Source organism: Odocoileus virginianus, chromosome 20 (genome assembly GCF_023699985.2).
Source record: "Odocoileus virginianus isolate 20LAN1187 ecotype Illinois chromosome 20, Ovbor_1.2, whole genome shotgun sequence".
NCBI classification, from domain to species: Eukaryota; Metazoa; Chordata; class Mammalia; order Artiodactyla; family Cervidae; genus Odocoileus; species Odocoileus virginianus.
The window spans coordinates 46,988,265-47,007,771 of NC_069693.1; the positions used below are offsets into that span (position 1 = coordinate 46,988,265).

Sequence of the window (19,507 nt, forward strand, 5' to 3'; positions counted from 1 at the left end):
AAAGTGTCTGTTGTTACCCTTATAACTGTTTTGATAAATATTAGAGGTTAGCGTTAAATACAACAAAAAATCAGAACAAACTTCAATTTGAAGTATGACATTCAAATTGAGAGAAATAGGTTCAGACATTGTGGGGCTGTGTTCCAGTCATCAGAAGTCTCAGAGAAACTTCTAGCTGTCTTTGAAAATGCGTGTGTGGCCACTCAGAGTTGCTAACGGTAAAATGTAGACACGGGACACACAGGCACAGAGCACTCAGCTGCCGACCCTGAGACCTCTTCTCGAGCGAGCGAGTCCCATACTTGAACTTAGGAATATCTGCGAGCAGTATTCTCTCTGATCAAACTTCTCTCCAGAAGCAACCACAGTCAGTGAGCCTAAAGAGCATTTGGCATTTCCTCATCAGCTAGAAACAGATCAGACTGACCCTTTCAACTAGTCACTGAAGTTGTGGGCTCAGTTTCCAAACGCTGTGGCCCCAGGTAGGTGTGGCCCCAGCCACTTTGCTCTGTGTAGTCTGTCATATTTTAAAGTTTCTATCCCCAAGAATGGGGAAAGTGGAATGTACAGATTGAAGTAGATACAACGTTGGGATAAAACACTAATCTTTTTTTTTGTTTTGTTTTTTAAAACAGAACACTCGATTTTCTACCTTATTTTCTAATTTTTATTTTATGATATTGAAAATTGGAAAGTGTATAAATGTTAAAACCTTCTAATTGCTAAAGGGCACTGAGAAAATGGGAGCTAGCACTTAGAATAATAAAGACAAAACTATTTTCTTGAAAGCAGGTATGTGATTGGATGTTTTAAAAAACCAGCATCATTTATAATCTCCAAAAAATTACACGAGTTCCGCTTGTTAATATAGTAGTCAGTAGGTTCAGTATTTTAATTTACCAATTTAGAATTCTAGGTCCTTTATCGCAAGAAGGCCCACATAGTTTATACTGCACGCTTTATGGAGGTGCAGAGCGGGTAGTAACTTTGCCTAACGTTACACGGCTGTAACGCGTTCCCGTCTGAGCACAGGCTGACCTAGGCTTGCATCTGTCCACTCACTCCAGTGTTGCTAGTGAGCACTTTTCTGAGCGGGAACTGGGTTGCACCCTCCTCGCTCCTTGTCACTCTTCCTGCTTCCGTGATGGCTTACTAGATGCCTTGCTAGTTTCACACACTGATAACTGATGGTGTTACGTGTCCAAGAGTCTTAAAGGTTGTAAGGGAAACCGTGACCCTGCTCAGATCAACCACCCATCCAGTGGATGGGCCTGTGGATCCTAAGCAAGGTGGCCGTCCTTTCCAAAGTGCAGATGACTCCCAAAGAATGAGGCAGGTGACATTTACATCCATGGGTTCTGAAGAGGCTCAATTACTGAAAAGTCCCGAGGTTCTGAATCAAAGTGAGTATCTTTAATCAACACTCGCAAACTACGTACTGTGCTGGTTGAGGCCAAAGGTCAATGTTACTACACTGTTATTGGAGGGAGGGGAGCGCCGGCCAGTCCATCCCGGTGCTGTAAGGAGCCCCTCATGCGTTAAGTTCTTAGATGCACAAAGACAGGCTTTGGTACTGAAACTGAAGACCTCGTGTACTCAAGAATCTTCACAGCTTCTATTGGACATATTTCTTTTTAGGAATGAAGGAAAATTCTCCCATTTTTGAGCCATTCTTTTATGTCAATTCTACAAAATTGCATGTAACTTTATAAATATTTTTAAAAGATATAGTTTTGTAAATATTTAATATTCTGCTAATTTGATTTTGAATTGTAAATGTCAAGTATTCTGTTTTTGGGGTTTTTATGTTTTATTATACTTTGTTAAAAAGGAAAAATTGTACATTTTTAGAATGTTTTTATGAGTAAATTTAATGTACTGAAAATAAAAATTAAAAAAAAAAAGGTTCTTTTTATTAGGTCTTTGTCTCATAGAATACGAGGCACATATCCTTTCCAGTTGCGATTCTTGATTTCCAAGCTAGGGAGTCTCTTCTTTCTGCCGCTCAGTGTTAAAAAAGGGATACCTGGTCTTAAATCCACTTTCTGTCTAGTTTCCTGGGTTTTTAAAAAATGTTCTATGAATAGAAATGTGAATTGATTTGGGATTGGTTTTAAGGTGTTCCAACTCCCAGTTCCATAATCAAGGTCAGCATTACTAGATCAACTGTCCTTTGGACGTTTCCAAACTCATGGTGAGTGTGCCCTGGCATCTGTGGCCATGTCCTCTCTGGACTCGGGATGGTGGCAGGCTAACAAGCATGTGTTTGCCCTGGTCCGTGGTGCTACCCTGAGCAGTGCAGGCCACAGAGGGAGAATTCAGGGACTTTCTCCCTAGCAGGAAATCTCCAGTTTGGCTTGGTCTTCTCAGACTTGTGGATACCTGGGGAAAAACACGTGCATATGCATGGTTCCAGGACTGGTCAGGGCTCCTGTCAGGTAAGTAGCATCAGGAGACACAGCTGGCCACTCCTGGGACCTGCTAGGTTGCAGCCCCTCAGATAGGGAAGGCATTCCTCTGGTCACGCTCGGGGCCTCTGAGGATGGAGATCACGTACACACCTGCTGTTTAGTATATACAGCTCCCAACCGGGCCACGTCAGGTACCACATACCACCACGTGATACCTTCCAGACCACACCCCACACACAGTCAATACTTTGTGTGTTGTACTTTAGTTCATTTAGATCAGGTTTTCAAGTGCTTATTCCCACAAAACACCTACCCCCGACCCATCCCCCGCCCTGCCCCCACACTTTTGGCACATCTGTAATTTTAAGAGAATTGAGTTTTTTGAAGGCAGGACACTTTGACCAACGTGAGCAAGGTGGAGCAAGGTCTCTTGTTCCTAAGGCAGAGACCTTCAGAGGTGGGTGTCCCTACACCCACAGTGAGGCCAGCCTCAACACTCCTCACTGGGAAGGGTATTATCCACTTGGCTTTGGATAGTACAGACTGCAAGTCTCAAATACTAAGCCATTAACTTGAACTTTGATGAGTTTTTAGTTGTGCCTTTATTCACCTTAGTTCATTAAAAATGTTTTAAAGATCCCATAAATAGAGTGACCACCCATTAATGTGGGATGTAAGTTAAGTCAGCCCTCTCAGCACGGTATTTTTGTCTTTAAAAAGCAGAGTTTCTTATAGGAATCTTATTGATCACACAGTAGTTACAAGAATGTCAGATATAATGATGTATACAATCTAAACAAGACAGGCTAATTAAGAATGTACATAATGTAAAAATATACATATTAAAAGTTACATGTGGACAGGTGCATGCAGCAGGAAGAGTAGATTGGGGCTGAGTGCCCGTATGCAGTAATATTGCTTTTTCTTCCTCAATTACAGTAAATAACTGCCACTAACAGATACAGGTTTTCCACACACATCTAGATACACAAGGATGAATGGTGACCTGCTACGTGTACAGTCTCAAGTGGGTCTGTGATCATTCTGTGGTAACTCTCAAAAAATGGTACATAGTGAACCCCATGCAGGTAGTAGGAAGCACTCGTTATTTATTCTAGTTGGACTTCAAAAATGTTTAATGTTTGACAATATCTACGAAGAACGTTTCCTTTTGCTATTTTCAAAATTGACATGCACACGGAGTGGGAGTACTTTGATGACTGCCTGACCTAACAGTGATAACTGAAATACTCTTAAAAATGTTTTAATAACATTTTAGTCACACACAACATAAAACATGGATCATCTACAGCTACAAGCCAAAAGGCAGAAGTGTATCTGAATTTTAATGCTTTTAGTTTCAGTATCCTGCAGTTTTCTACCTTTGTCCCAAAGAATGAAACCCATGTAACTGCTTGTTTATTTACCAAAGCAGGCACCATTTTGAGCTCTTAAGAAATATTCAAAACAAAAAATGTCATTCTCTTTCTCTAGGCCTTCTGAAAAACTTGACCAAAATTATAAATTATTAAAGGTTCCTGTTGAGCAGTGGTGTTCTGTGTTACTTTCTAGAGAACAAACCAAATGAGAACTCTGGAATGAGAGTGCTAACTTGAAACACACTTATTAGCAAGTGGTGACCCTGGACAGCAGCACGGTTTCCTTATTTCCTATACACCCCTATTCACCCTGCTTTTTGCCCACTATTATGGCAAATGCATTGGGGGTGGGTGGCTATACCTGACAACATACACTTAAAGATTCTCTCAAGGAGATTCCTCCAGTTGACGGCAAACCCTTCTATAAAAAGCTGGCAGCTTCTGTGAACCGAGAGAAGACAATGTCTCTCTGAATGCTCAAAACTGCAAGTTTTCTTTTGGGGGAAAAAAAACATTAACTTGAAGGTCTATTTTATTGGCAACTTATAATGCAAAGTATTTTATTTTTAAACATTAAATTTAAAAACAAGATAGCCTAGGTTAAATAAAGTTTCCCAAAGCTGAATGTGCTCATTTGGAGCTCAGTTTTTCTGCTTGAAGTACAAAAAAAAACTTCCTAAAACTCCTAGGCAGGAAACTACTATTTTGATGATCGGTGATTAGATGAACTGATCAACCTCAGTTGGTAACATCCCTTTTTTATTCCTTGGTAAGGGTTTAAAAAATTCTGTAACAGACGCATTTTTCTTTTAGTCTTACACAGATAATTTCATTCCAAAAGTCTCCTGAGAGGCGTATACCATATACAGGAATCCATCTTCATCCTTCTCGCTTTCATACACTTCACAAATCGGAGTGGACACACTCACCATGCTATGTCCATTCACTAACAGGAAGAAGGCTTGATTAGCATTGAGCTGTAAGCGCCTTCTGTTGAAAGAAAACATGTGAAGAAATAGATACATCAATACACAGGGAGAATGTACAAAATATCACCCACATTGGATCAGTATAAAAGTAAAGATTTTGCTAATGTTGCTTCTGGCAAAATGAAATATGACTTAACTGATGATTACAAAGCACAAAATGTTTTCTATGACTATACGCATGATAAGTATTAACGATAATCCTTGATAGATCATTCTTACTACATTCCTTAGGCCAGTTTTAAACTAGTATGCTGGACTTTCCTGGTGGTGCAGTGGATAAGAATCTGTTAATGCAGGGGACACAGGTTCAATCCTTGGTCCGGGAAGATTCCACATGCTTTGTGGTAGCAACTAATTAAGCCCATGCACCAAACTACTGAGCCCTTGTGGTATCTACATAGATGTCAGGATGAAAGAATCAGAAGGGACTTGAGATTCAGCAGGTTAAGAAACCTAAGAACTCAGAAATGAAACACCTTATAGTTTTAAGTTGCATAGATTTTTATCAGAACTAGATGGCAGATTTATCTGTAAGCCTGTTAAAGAATGAGAAGTTAGCCAAAGAAGTTTAAAAGATGATTAAATACCTTATTATCTTGATGAGCTCACTCATGTTGACATGATCAGGAACCAAGAACTTTGTTTTATCCAGGACAGGAAGCTGTTTCTCACCTTTGTATCGTTCTATTATTACCTAGAAAAGAAGCCACAAAAGTAGTTTTTAACATAGCCATTAACAGTGAAAAACAGTAAAACTACTTCCTTTGTTGTAACTGGCACATGCCAAAACGGTTTACCACAGCACACGTGTTCCTTACGAAATCAGGGGCACGAGACAACATGGCGGCCTTCAGAAGGGCGAGGCAGCCACCTGGGGGCAGAGTCTGCTCTGACTGCTGTCATTTGGGACCATGAAAATACACTACCTGGTCAGAAAAAGACCCCAAGCCTTAAAAGAACAGAGATGCTGAGTACCAGCTTTAATCTCAATCTACACCAATTCCACTACATGTGACATGACGAGAGTTTTAATAAAACTTTAAGATCTTAACTATGGTAATAGACTCAAATGCTAAGTAAATATCTGACAAGTAGAGACCACGATTAGCTGATCTGGAGACAATATTTTATTTATTATTTTTTTTGCAGACTTCTCAGAGATTCTATCATTTTATAAGATATCTTTGCTTTTTTAAAAAATGAGTTTTAAAAGAATCTTGAACTATGCAATGATCAAAAATAGTTCCACATTATGACTTAAATTCATTAGCTTCTTGCCATACTTCCTTCCTATAAAGGAAAAAAAATTGTGTTAGTGGTAAGCCACATTATATAAGCTATGACTGCAGACTAGTAACTGCCCTTGAGCCTTAGTATTACCTAGTTACTGAGTACCATGGATATCCTTCCCCATACAGAGCAATTCTTTAGCCTGCTGTTATAACAACAAGAAGTTGTAAGGCAGGAATGGGAAATCTTGAGAGTTTAAATGCTTATATATATGCTGTTCCATTGTATGGGACCTACATGAGGTTCTGTAAGGCAAGCCAAGCTGTCGTCCCCTTCCCTGGCAAGATCAATAGCTTGAAAGTGAAAGCGAAATCTCTCAGTCATGTCTGACTCTTTGGAACCCCATGGACTATAGCCTACCAGGCTCCTCCGTCCATGGGATTTTCCAGGCAAGGATACTGGAGTGGGTTGCCATTTCCTTCTCCAGGAGATCTTCCCAACCCAGGGACTGAACCCAGGTCTCCCACATTGTAGGCAGATGCTTTACTGTCAGCCACCAGGGAAGTTCAAGACATGATATCTGCAAGTATGAATATGACTTCTGCAAAAAACCTGAAACTACTAGCAAAAAGATGACTGAAAATGTATGCAAACATTCATATTTCAAAAGGAGGTTATGGAATACTGGTGGACTGTTGGGCTGCTTATTTTGATTCCAATGACCAACAAGTACCTGCTAGCAGACAGACACAGCAGGTACTCAAAAGTGAAGAAAAACCTTAAAATTAGCGAAATTACCCAGAAACCTCATGCCCAGGTCGTATGTAGGCCTAAGCGTGAAGACAGACTGAAATTTCCAACCAGTCTAAGAAACACAGCAAACATACCTTTAAGTACAGAATCCTAGAGTCCTGACCCTGCTGAGCAGACCCTTCCTACTGTCTCTTCTGTCTACTTCACAACCCTAATCCCAGATCTTCCCTTCTTCTCTTCCCTCACTTTGGTATGAAATGATCAATCAGAAAGTCAACCATAGAAGCTTCTGCAGAAGTTAGCAGTGGGTGCAATCTTTAAGAGGTGACAATCATGTCCCCAGAATTACGCAAATTTTCCCAGCCACATAGAATAGGATTCTCTTCCCATTTTACAGATGAAGATACAGCAGCTCCTCTCAGAATTTTAGTAATTAGCCCAACATCACTTAGTAACCCTGAACCTAGGGCCACAATTCAGTCTCTGTCTGAAGCCAAAAGCTCCTTGACCATTTCTCTATAGACCTAGTGTCACAACAGAAACCTATTTAAGGTCCACCACCAAAGGACCCAGGGCACAGCACATGTAGGCCCTTATTCTACAGGAGCAGCATCTTTCCCCCTACCTTCTGCAAAGAAACCGAACATAAGTCTTCTTTCTCTGGGGCCAAGTCGGGCAGCCTGGACTGTACATTCACAGTTACATCTTGAGAGCTACTGATTCTCCCACAGTTGTAGTCTCTGCTTCCTTCAGAAGAGGGTGGACTCCACTCTTCTTCGATAAACAGATCTAGCCCCCTTATCAATTCTCTACCAAGTAAAATTTACATGGCTTGTGAAATGTGCAACATTAAGGCAGCAGACTCAGACTTGGGAGGAAACAGTGATCAGATCACATTGCAGATGAAGACGCCTCCATTCCAGGTCACTAAACAAACACACTGGTTGCATGGTTGTAGATTCCTGCAGAAGCCCATCAGGCAGTCACATGGAGAAACACTACTGAAGCAGTGCTCTCTTCTGTGTACATTAACAACAACTGAAACAGAGATGACCTACCGGGATTTTGGTAGGATGCTGCTCTCGGATAAGTCGGACATCTTCTACTCTTTGTTCTGCAAAGAAAGGAAGAAACACTGGCATTATTAAGGGCCAAAAATCCAACTTATTTTCTGCACTGGTAGACTTCCATCTGACTCCACCTATCCTTAGCTTTGGCAGAGCAAAGCAGTAAAAACGTCTTCCCTAGAACTGAGAGAAACCAAACACTAACATCTCATACCTCACAAAGGTTAATATGCAAGATTAACATACAGAGATTGGTTGCATTTCTCCTTATTAACAATGAAATATCAGAAAGGTAATGTAAAAAACATATATATATATGCATATCTTTTAAAGTTGCATCAAAAAGAAAATGAAACTTGGGAATAAACCTGACCAAAGAGGTGAATCACTTAAACACTGACAGCTATAAAACATTAATAAAATTAATGTTCATTCAAAGAAATAGAAATATATCCCATGCTCTTGGAGTGGAAGAATACTGTTAAAGTGGCCAAACTACACAAAGCAATCTACAGATTTAATGTAATCCCTATCAAATTACCCTTGCACAGAACTAGACCAAATAATCCTAAAATCTATATAGAACCATAGGAGACCCAGAATTGCCAGTGCAATCCTGAAGAAAAAGAACAAAGCAAGAGGAATAACCTTCCAGACTTCAGACAATACTACATACCTATGGTAATCAAAACTGTGTTAGTCGCACAGAAACAGACATATGGATCAGTGGAACAGAACAGAGCGCCCAGAAATAAATCCACACACCTATAGTCAATTAATGTTTGACAAAAAAGGAAAGAATATACAATGGAAAAGTGTCTCTTCAGCAAGTTGTACTAGAAAATTTGGACAGCTACATGTGTATCAGTGAAGTTAGAACACACGCTTACTATTCTCAAAAATAAACTCAAAATGGTTTAAAGACCTAAATATAAGAGAGGACACCATAAAACTTCTAGAAGACAGTATAGGTAAAACATTCCCTGACATAAATCTTAACAGTGTTTTCTTAGTCTCAAGGCAATAGAAATAAAAGCAAAAATAAACAAACAGGACCTAATCAAACTTACAAGCTTTTGCAGAGCAAAGGAAACATTTAAAGGAACAAAAAGATAACCTACAGAGGGGGAGAAGAATATTTGCAAATGATGCAGCTGACAAGAGCTTAGTTTCCAAAACATATAAACAGTTAACACATCTCAACAACAAAACAAACAATCCAATTAAAAAATAAGCAGAACACCTAAGTAGACATTTCTACAAAGACATCCAACAGGCACATAAAAAGATGCTCAACATAACTAATAACTGATTACAATATATCAAAACTACAATGAGTTGTTTATCATATACACCGATCAGAATGGCCATCATTAAAAAGCCTACAAATAAATGCTGGAGATGGTGTGGAGAAAAGGGAACCCTGCTACTGTTGGTAGGAATGTAAGCTGGTGAAGCCACTATGGAGAACAATAATGAGTGCCTCAAAAAACAAAAAACAGAACTACCATATGACCCTGCAATCCCACTCCTGGGCATATATGGATCTAAAGAAAACTAATTTGAAAAGATATATGCACCCCAATGTTCACAGCAACACTATTCATGACAGACCAGATATAAAAGCAACCTCAGTGTCTATCAACAGAGGAATGGATAAAGATGTGGTACATACATACAATGGAGTATTATTCAGCCAAAAAGAAGAATGAAATAATGCCATCTACAGCTACATGGATAGACCTAGAGATTATCATACTAAGCAAAGTAAGAAAGGACAAATATATGATATCACTAATATGTGGAACCTAAAATATGACACAAATGAACTTATCTATGAAACAGAAATAGACTCAAATACATATAGAATGGACTTGTGGTTGCCAAAGAAGAGGGAGAAGGGGAGGGTTAGATTGGGAGTTTGGTATCAGCAGATGCAAACTATTATATACAGAATGCATAAATAAGGTCCTATTTTATAATTCAGTTCAGTTCAGTTGCTCAGTCGTGTCTGACTCTTTGCGACCCCATGAATCGCAGCACACCAGGCCTCCCTATCCATCACAAACTCCCGTAGTTTACTCAGAAACTCAGGCCCATCGAGTCAGTGATGCCATCCAGCCATCTCATCCTCTGCCGTCCCCTTCTCCTCCTGCCCCCAATCCCTCCCAGCATCAGGGTCTTTTCCAATGAGTCAACTCCCCGCATGAGGTGGCCAAAGTACTGGAGTTTCAGCTTCAGTGTCAGTCCTTCCAGTGAACACTCAGGACTTATCTCCTTTAGGATGGACTGACTGGATCTACTTGCAGTCCAAGGGACTCTCAAGAGTCTTCTCCAACACCACAGTTCAAAAGAATCAATTCTTCAGCGCTCAGCTTTCTTCACAGTCCAACTCCCACATCCATACACGACCACTGGAAAAACCATAGCCTTGACTAGATGGACCTTTGTTGGCAAAGTAATGTCTCTACTTTTTAATATGCTATCTAGGTTGGTCATAACTTTCCTTCCAAGGAGTAAGCGTCTTTTAATTTCATGGCTGCAATCACCATCTGCAGTGATTTTGGAGCCCCCCAAAATAAAGTCTGACACTGTTTCCACTGTCTCCCCATCTATTTTCCCCCATGAGGTGATGGGACCAGATGCCATGATCTTAGTTTTCTGAATGTTCAGCTTTAAGCCAACTTTTTCACTCCCCTCTTTCACTTTCATCAAGAGGCTGTTTAGTTCCTCTTTACTTTCTGCCATAAGGGTGGTGTCATCTGCGTATCTGAGGTTATTGATATTTCTCCTGGCAATCTTGATTCCAGCTTGTGCTTCTTCCAGCCCAGCGTTATTTTATAATAAGGGAACTATATTCAATATCCTATAGTAAGTCAATGAAAAATTAAAAAAAGGTTCGATGAGATCATTGGTACACCCCTTGCAAATATCTGCACATAGATGGTTAATAAATGCTCCCTGTTATTCAATATGAAATAATGTCATTTGCAACAACATGGATGGACCTAGAGATTATCATATTGAGTAAGTCAGAGAAAAACAAATATCATATGATATCACTTACATGTACAATCTAAAATGTGATACAAATGAACTTATTAATAAGGGTTTGGAGAGCTTCTGGGTGGCAGGAGAGTGCAATTACCAAGCCCCAAGGAGACAGAAGCTCCTGTGTTCAGCACTCTTCCTTACTCCATGCATCTCTTCCCTCAGCTGTTCCCTGGCAGGCTTTCATAGCCGTCATATTTAGTGAGTTAAGTCGCTCAGTTGTGTCCGACTCTTTACGACCCTGGGGACTGTAGCCCACCAGGCTGCTCCGTCCATGGGATTCTCCAGGCAAGAATACTGGAGTGGGTTGCCATTTCCTTCCCCGCCGTCATATTAGGTTGGTGCAAAAGTAATTGCGGTTTTGCACTGTTAAACATCACCATTTGATATTGGAATACATTCTGAAATAAATGTGGTTATGCTATACATCATTTTAATGTGCGTTTCTCACTTTATTTTTTTTTTGCTAACATTACCTGCTGTTTATATCTATTTTAGACTACAGAAATGATGTACAAAAAGCAAATCTGAGCAACTTATGAGTTCAAAATGGGTCATAAAACATCAGAGACAACTTGCAGCATCAACACCACATTTGGCCCAACTGCTAACAAATGTACAGTGCTTTGGTGGTTCAAAGAAGTTCTGCAAAGGAGACGAAAGCCTTGAAGATGAGGATTGTAGTGGCCAGGCATCAGAAGTTGACAATGACCAATTGAGAGGATCATTGAAGTTGCAAGAGAAGTTGCCAAAGAACTCAACGTCGACCATTCTACGGTCCTTCAGCATTTGAAGCAAAGTGTAAAGGTGAAAAGCTCAATAAGTGGGTGCCTCATGTTGTTGTTTAGTCGCTAAGTCATGTCTGACTCTTTCTGACCCCATGGACTTTAGCATACCAGGCTTTCCTGTCCTTCCCTTCTGCAGGAGTTTGCTCAAACTCATGTCCATTGAGTCAGTGATGCCATCCAACCATCTCATCCTGTCATTCCCTTCTCCTGCTGCCCTCATAATCCTTCCCAGCATCAGGGTCTTTTCCAATGAGTCAGCTCTTTGCATCATGGCCAAAGTATTGAAGCTTCAGTATCAGTCCTTCCAGTGAATAATATTCAGGATTGATTTTCTTTAGGATTGACTGGTTTGATCTCCTTGCTGTCCAAGGGACTCTCAAGAGTCTTCTCCAGCACCACAGTTCAAAAGCATCAATTCTTCCGTGCTCAGCCTTTTTTTATGGTCCAACTCTCACATCCACACATGACTACTGGAAAACCATAGCTTTGACTATATGGACCTTTACCAGCAAAGTGATATCTGCTTTTTAATATGCTGTCTAGGTTGATCACAGATTTTTCTTCCAAGGAGCAAGTGTCTTTTAATTTCATGGCTGCAGTGAGCACCAACAATGATTTTGGAGTCCAGGAAAAGAAAATCTGTCACTGTTTCCACTTTTCCCCCATCTATCTGCCATGAAGTGATGGAACTGGATGCTATGATCTTAGTTTTTTGAATGCTGAGTTAGCGGACTGAAAATAAAAGAAAAAAATCATCATTCTGAAGTGTTGTCTTCTCTTATTCTATGCAAAAACAAAGAAGCATTTCTCGATTGCATTGTGACGTGTGACAAAAAGTGGATTTTATATGACAACCAGTGACTGACTACCAGCTCAGTGGTTGGACCAAGAAGAAGTTCCAAGTGTAAGTGTTAGTCGCTCAGTCGTGCCCGACTCTTTGCGACCCCATGGACTGCAGCCCACCAGGTTCCTCTGTCCATGAGATTTTCCAGGCAAGGATACTGGAGTGGGTTGCCATTTCCTTCTCCAGGGGGAAGAAGCTCCAAAGCACTTCCCAAAACCAAACTTGTACCCCAAAAAGGTCATAGTCACTTTGATGGCCTGCTGCCCGTCTGATCCACTAGTGTTCTGAATCCCAGTGAAATCATTACATCTGAAAAGTATGCTCAGCAAATTGATGAAATGCACTGGAAACTGCAATGCCTGCTGCAGGTATTGGTCAACAGAATGGGCCCAATTCTCTATGACAACACCCGACCGCAAGTTGCACAACCCACACTTCAAAAGTTGAACAAATTGGGCTATGAAGTTTTGCCTCATCCGCCATATTCACCTGACCTCTCGCCAACCAACTACCACTTCTTCAAGCATCTTGACAACTTTTTGGAGGGAAAACATTTCCACAACCAGCAGGAGGCAGAAAATGCTTTCCAAGAGTTCCCAGAATCCTGAAGCATGGATTTTTATGCTACAGGAATAAACTTATTTCTCGTTGGCAAAAATGCATTGATTGTAATGCCTCCTATTTTGATTAGTAAGGATGTGTTTAAGCCAAGCTATAATGATTTAAAATTCAGGGTCCAAACCTGCAATTACTTTTGTACCAACCTAATGATAATCTGATAATCTAGTAATTAAAAGTACTGTGAGCCACTCTAGTAACTTAGTCAAACACAAAGTGGTCTTGGAAAACTGATTTATATAACTAATCAGAGCACTTGCAATTAGCCTTTGGTGGGGGGAGGGGTCAGGCAGGATGCAGCCCTTAACTTGTTGGATCTAAGGCTATCACCAGATAGTGTCAGAACTGAGTTAAACATAGGACAATGAGCTGAACTGCTTGATGTGTGTGGAAAAATACTTATGTCTGGTGTCAGAAGTGAGTCACAAAAAAAAAATAAAAAGTGAGCCACAGTGTTCAGGACAGCACTGTCAAGTAGAAGAGACACAAAGGGGCAGTTTTTCTTTACATCATCCTTTGAACTCCTATTTATGGGGTGTCACTGATACTGTATCACTTCTCTCAGCTCTGTCCTTTTATCTGTCCTATCACAGAAAAGATGCTGAACCACCTATACTCCACTACCAGCCCTCTTCATAACAAAAATCTCCATCTTGTCAGAGCAGATTTCACAAGCAAAGGGAAACCATAATTTATTTAAATCACTGCAGCCAATATATAATAAGTTTAACATACCCTGAAATATTTCACATTTAAAAGCTTATCCAAATAAATTTAAGGTAAAAGGAATCACATGGCATCACCAACTCGGACTTGAGTTTGAACAATCTTCGAGAGTTGGTGATGGACAGGGAAGCCTGGTGTGCTACAGTTCATGGGTTTGCAAAGAGTCAGACACGACTGAACTGAACTAAAAAGGAATCACTCAGGCTTAAGGATGAGAGATTTTTTATATAAGGAGACAAGGTTTACTATGGTTAAGTGGAGAAGAGAAAAGCAAAATAGGCTCTAAATGCGGGGCTTCAAACTATGTCAAAAGCTTTATTTTGATTCATCCCCAAAATATGGTCCAGAAAGGAAGGCAAAAATGATCATTTTCATTAAAGGTGGGACAACTGAGGAAGACAAGTGACTTCCTTAAGATGACAAGAGTAGTACCAAAGTCCTAGAGGAATATCTTTAGCGTCCCAGCCAGCTGCAATGAAAATCCAGTGGTTAAGCCTGGAGTAACTAAATATAAAGATGGTATATGCTGAAGCCTCTTTGAGTAGAAGGCTGTTTTCAGAGGCCAGCAGTATATTTAACAAAAGCATTATTACCAACACCACTGTTCAACGGCATAAAAGTCTTTCACTCAGTTACTTTCTTAGTGCTGTTATGATCTGTTTATCATTTGCCTTTCTCAACAGATTGCCCCTGGCTGCAGTCACTTCTGTATTCCCCCAGGGCTCAGGCTTGTACAAAGATGAAACAGAAGCATAATAAATATTTCCCTCAATATGCCTATAAATAAACCATGTAAAACGCCACCCATCAAGGAGTGACATAGCTTAAGCTCAGGGAGTGTTATCTAGGTGTTGGTATAAACCTCACTCTTCAGTCTACCTGTTAGAGTAATTGGAGTTATTTATTCTAGACTACCACATCAACTTCTGAGACAACGAAGACCCATTTGATTATTGATGGTGAAGATTAAGATCTAGGTTTAACATTGAATCTCAGCAGATTATGTCTAGGAGACAGATCTGTTATTAAACTAGGGAAACCCTAGAAGAAAATGGAGTGAAATTATGACATTTGAGAATACTGAATCCAAAAATATTTGCTCAAGTATAAATTTAAAGTTCACAAAATTGTTCAAAATATTTTTAAGAACACACCACTGCCTCTTGACTCAGTGCTAGCCCACTTCATGTCCTGGCTACCTCCTGGAGGATGGGAAGAATTCTTACCAGAAGGGTTGAAGGGCAAGTCCAGACTTTGCCACTAGGTGGACCATGATCTCCACCTCTCAGGGCCCCACCCAGTTTCCTTGGCTACAAATGGAAGTGGTTGTTTTGGGTGAGCTCTAAGATTCTGTCAACCCTGGTAGACTATATCATATCAGAGCTATACTCAATTTTTAATTAACCCAAACTCACTCACTTGGGAAGAGTACTTATTGCTCAAGCTACCTGGAGCTGGTCTTAGGTTCCACAAAAATGGTATCTCCAAAGAACAGATTTTGCCTCATTTACTGTGCTACAAAAAGATTATCAGTGCAGATTATCATGATCAATAGCAAGGAAAGGCAGTAGCCATTAAATGATATATTCTCCTGCAAAATGACTATTAAGCCCTTTTTTAAAAAAATGAGGAGAGGGTAATACTAATTCTTATAACAAGGAGAAAATTTACCTTTTTTATTGATGTTAGCTGAACCTACCGTAGTTGTCATTGCACAAGATATGTAAACCAAGTCATCACACTGAATATCTTAAATTTACACAATAATGAATGTTATTTCTCAGTAAAAGTACAAAAAAAAAAAAAAAAGAATCAAGAGTCAGGAAACAAGGGAGAAAAAAAAGGAGTGGTAGTAAATAAAGGTGAACACAGAGGAAAGCCTACAAATATGCAACATACACAAATGGAGAAAAACTAAGGCATTCCTGCTAGTTTGCCCTCAGGGCCACAGGCACCAGGTGAATTCCTTCTAATTCATTATTTTATTGTCATTTATTTTTACTTTTTCTTATTATTCCTCACTTTTCCTACTCTTACTACCTACTCTTCTTCAGGGATTTTTCTTTCTTTCTTTTTTTTTTATGATAGGAAATAAGTTTCTATGTATGCAGCACTAAGTGCTTTTAAATTATTTGTAAAGACAGTGAGAAATAATTAAGAGTCTGATCCCAAAGAATTTCATAATTATATGGATTAGAGAGAATGAGATTGAGGACCATAGCATTAATCCAAGAAGAGAAATCACAAGGGCAGTGTCAGAGATCTGAAGAAGATATATATATATTTCCCATTTATTTTTATTAGTTGGAGGCTAATTACTTTACATTCAGGGATTTTTCTAGAAAACCTAAAAGTACTCTAAGCAAAAGGAAGGTTAACTATAGTATTGGGTCCTGAGAAAATGGGCATCTTTCCCATACAAACGTCCCCAGTTAACTTTTAATGCCAGTAAGGAGAGTAGCCAGGTACAATGGCCAATCTGCTCCAAATACTGCTCCCAGGGCTGCACAAAAACTAATATCCGCGAATATCTTAGTTCACAAAGGTCACTATATACAAAATTTCTTTAAAAAAAGAAAAGAAAAAAGACACCTCTAAGTCTTGCAAACCAGCCAACTGCTTCAAGAGGCTGAAAAAGATATGCTCTTCAGATCAACATGAATTTAATTTTTTGGAGTTTCTCAGGCACAGGAAATAATTACCGATAATGAGATCTACAAAACCATATCCAGGTTCAAATGAATGCTCGCCTCTTTTCCAGACTCCGGGAAATTAGACCAAAGTAGAGAGCGTAAGATACTGATCAAGATCCTAAAGAAGATTAGGACAGGAAGGAACGCTGGTCCCGCCCTACTCCACCTGACCTGAGATAAACAAACAAGCCCTACACAAGGATCTACAAGGAGGCCACGCTGTTATTGCAGCACTGTCTTGCTTTAAAAGGAGCACCAATCACCTCCTTCCCATCGGTTTTGTGCAGGAGTTATGTATTGTGATGGTGTTACTTTCGGTTTCCACCAAACACTAGCATGCTAAGCAGGGACTCCAGCCCGAACTGGGAGAGAACGGATTTGCCGCCGGTGTCAAAGAATGCTGTCGCTAGCCAGTGAGAAGAGCCACCCACCCTCGCGCTTGTACCACAAATAGGACCAAGACGTCGCAGCCATGCAGCGCTGCAGGGGAAGGGGCGGGCGTGAGGACCCCTCTCCGTGGAGGTCCTGACATCTGAAAGGACCATGTGTGATCTAGACTTGCACCCGCGGTGCCACCACCTCTGAGAACCCGGCCCGGCCGCGGGCCAGACTCCCCCACAAGGACAGCACGCTCGCGCCCGTCTCGTCGGAGGGCCCGAAGAACCCGGGGCTGGGCGCTGACGGCCCCGAGCTCACAGCCCGACGGCCGCCCGGGCCGAAAGGTGATTCAGCAGCTCCCAGCCAGCGCGCCCTCGGCCCCTCGGGCCCCCGGGCCCAGAGGCCCTTGGCCCGACAGGCTCCCTGCCTCGACTCCCTCGCCGGCCCGGCCCCGGCCTTCCCGCAGCCCCCACCTCAGCTCGCCTCGGCCCCTCAACCCCGTAGCCCTCCGCCCACCCGCCCTCTCCGGAGCCAGTCAGCCCGGCTCGGCCCCGCTGCCTCGGCCCCTGAGCCCCCGCCGGCCCTCAGACAGCGTCCGGCCCGCGGCACCCACCGAAGGTTCGGCGCTGTTTGAAGGTTTTCTCGGACGGCATAGCGCTGCAGGCTGGGTGGGGGCGAGGAGTTGGAGGGTCCAGGCGGCGGCGGAGACGGCAACAGCTCCGACGGTGGCGACAGCGACTTCTCTTGTGTCTCCTCAGCCCGCAGCCTCGTCAGGTGACCTGCGCGGCGTCCTGGGAGGCGGGGCCAGGGGCGGGCCGCAGTGGCCGCCATGGCGGGCGTGGCGGAAGCGGGCCGCGCGCAGCGGCCGGGGCGGGCTCGAAGCGCGTGGGTGGTGAGGAGCGCGCCGCGCGCATGCGCAACGGGCCAGGCCAGGGCTCGCGGGAGCGAATGGGCGCGCGGCGACCGGCCACGGGCCGGGGGAGCGCGAGCCCGGAACTTGGCCGTCCCCCGCGGGCATGTGCCCGTCGGACGCGCGCGGTGCTGTTTCCCTGGCTGAGCTGCAGGGGCGCGGCCTCGCTGATGTTCCCCGTGCCAGTTACGGTGTCCAGCGATGTTTCCACAGGAAAATAAAGGCCTGTTGTGCCCCTGCCTCCTGAGAGCTCACAGCTGGAAGCTGCTGGTTCTTTTCCGTCGGCGGGTTTTTGTGTCTTTGTTTCTGTTGGCATTCCACGTCAAGAACATCTCAGTTTTCTTTTCTAAGGAAACTGTCAACTGGTAACTTCCAGCACACATTGTCCCAACTGGGAAAAGAGCCAAAACTGCGTTATTTCAGGTTATGGTCAGTCGAGTCTGGCTTTGGAGAAAGTCCGTGCCCTGGGCTTGACATGCGGCCTTAGGTGACTTCTGGAGTGGAAGGGGCCCTGGGCATCACCTGCGCTGGCAGGACGCCGGCCTGTCCACACCTGGCAGAGTTCACTACCTTTCACTGATCTCCGCTCTTCTCTCAAATAGCGAGCCTTACCCATATTCAGTCCTCACAGTCTTTCAGTGACTAACTAGCGCAACTACCTTGAATACCTAACCATTTTTCTCAGTCTCAGACTCATTTGTACTATATTTTAGAACTCCAGGTGTTTTCTGAGGAGCAGATGAAAGTGACCTGGTAGAATATAGATCTCTATGAAGCGTTTAGTGAGCAAGTCAGTTATTGCCCAGTTCAAACATCTAATAAACAGGTATGTGAATGAACAGTACTTGATTCTTTGACTGTTTTTGCTTTTTAATATTTTTAAATACCTTTTTAATATCTTGGACTTCTCCCCTTTTTTGAGTTTGGAAAAAGCCTTTCTTATAATGTCTGTTGGATAAAGTAATTGGATTGTACTAATGAACATTTATTATACAAACTTACAGAACCTACTAAAACATAGCTCTCAAAAAGGTTCCAGTGTAGCTGGAATTTCTTCCTTTACAGAGAAGCCAAGTCTGTTGTATAATTACCCCCCACTGCCAGAACAACGATGTTAGTTGTGGCTCTGTACTGTGTCACTGTTCACAAAAGAACACTGTATTGTGCATACGTCACTTTCCCAGGTTCCCCCCGCCCCTTTCTGTCAGAATTCTTTACCTTGAAAAATCTCTGATAAGGTACAGTTAATAAAGAGGACTTACGGACTTCCTTGGTGGTCCAGTGGCTAAGACTCCATGCTCCCAATACAGGAGGCCTGGGTTCTATTCCTGGCTGGGGAGCAAGATCACACATGCTGCAACTAAGGGTTCAAATGTTGCAAGATCATGACTCAAAGATCCTGCCCGCTACAACTAAGAACTGGCATAGCCAAATAAAATTAGCAAATAAATTAAAAAAAACAAGACTATATAGAATCCCATTAAAAAATAAAGAGGACTTAAACATTCTATCTGGTTTCCAAAGGAAGGTTTTAAGTTCCATGTGCATTCTTAGTATTTTTGTATTTATTCTGCAAAGATTGGGATGGGGGGCATTCAGTAAGAGTACCCACCTTCTGCCGAACACAAAATGATCGGTTTTGAAGTCTCCATGAGAGTGTGGACAGTGTA

At 42.0% G+C, this 19,507-nt stretch overlaps 1 protein-coding gene across 1 annotated transcript; it reads right to left on the minus strand.

Moving 5' to 3' along the window:
* Positions 1–2,989: 2,989 nt before the first annotated feature.
* On the minus strand, positions 2,990–17,707 carry MAP1LC3B (microtubule associated protein 1 light chain 3 beta). Its single transcript, XM_070451424.1, has 4 exons — positions 17,541–17,707; positions 7,821–7,876; positions 5,367–5,473; positions 2,990–4,780 (listed from the first exon to the last, which is right to left on the minus strand). Exons 1-4 carry the CDS (start codon positions 17,578–17,580, stop codon positions 4,606–4,608), a joined length of 378 nt encoding a protein of 125 aa, XP_070307525.1. The 5' UTR covers positions 17,581–17,707; the 3' UTR covers positions 2,990–4,605.
* Positions 17,708–19,507: the final 1,800 nt, after the last annotated feature.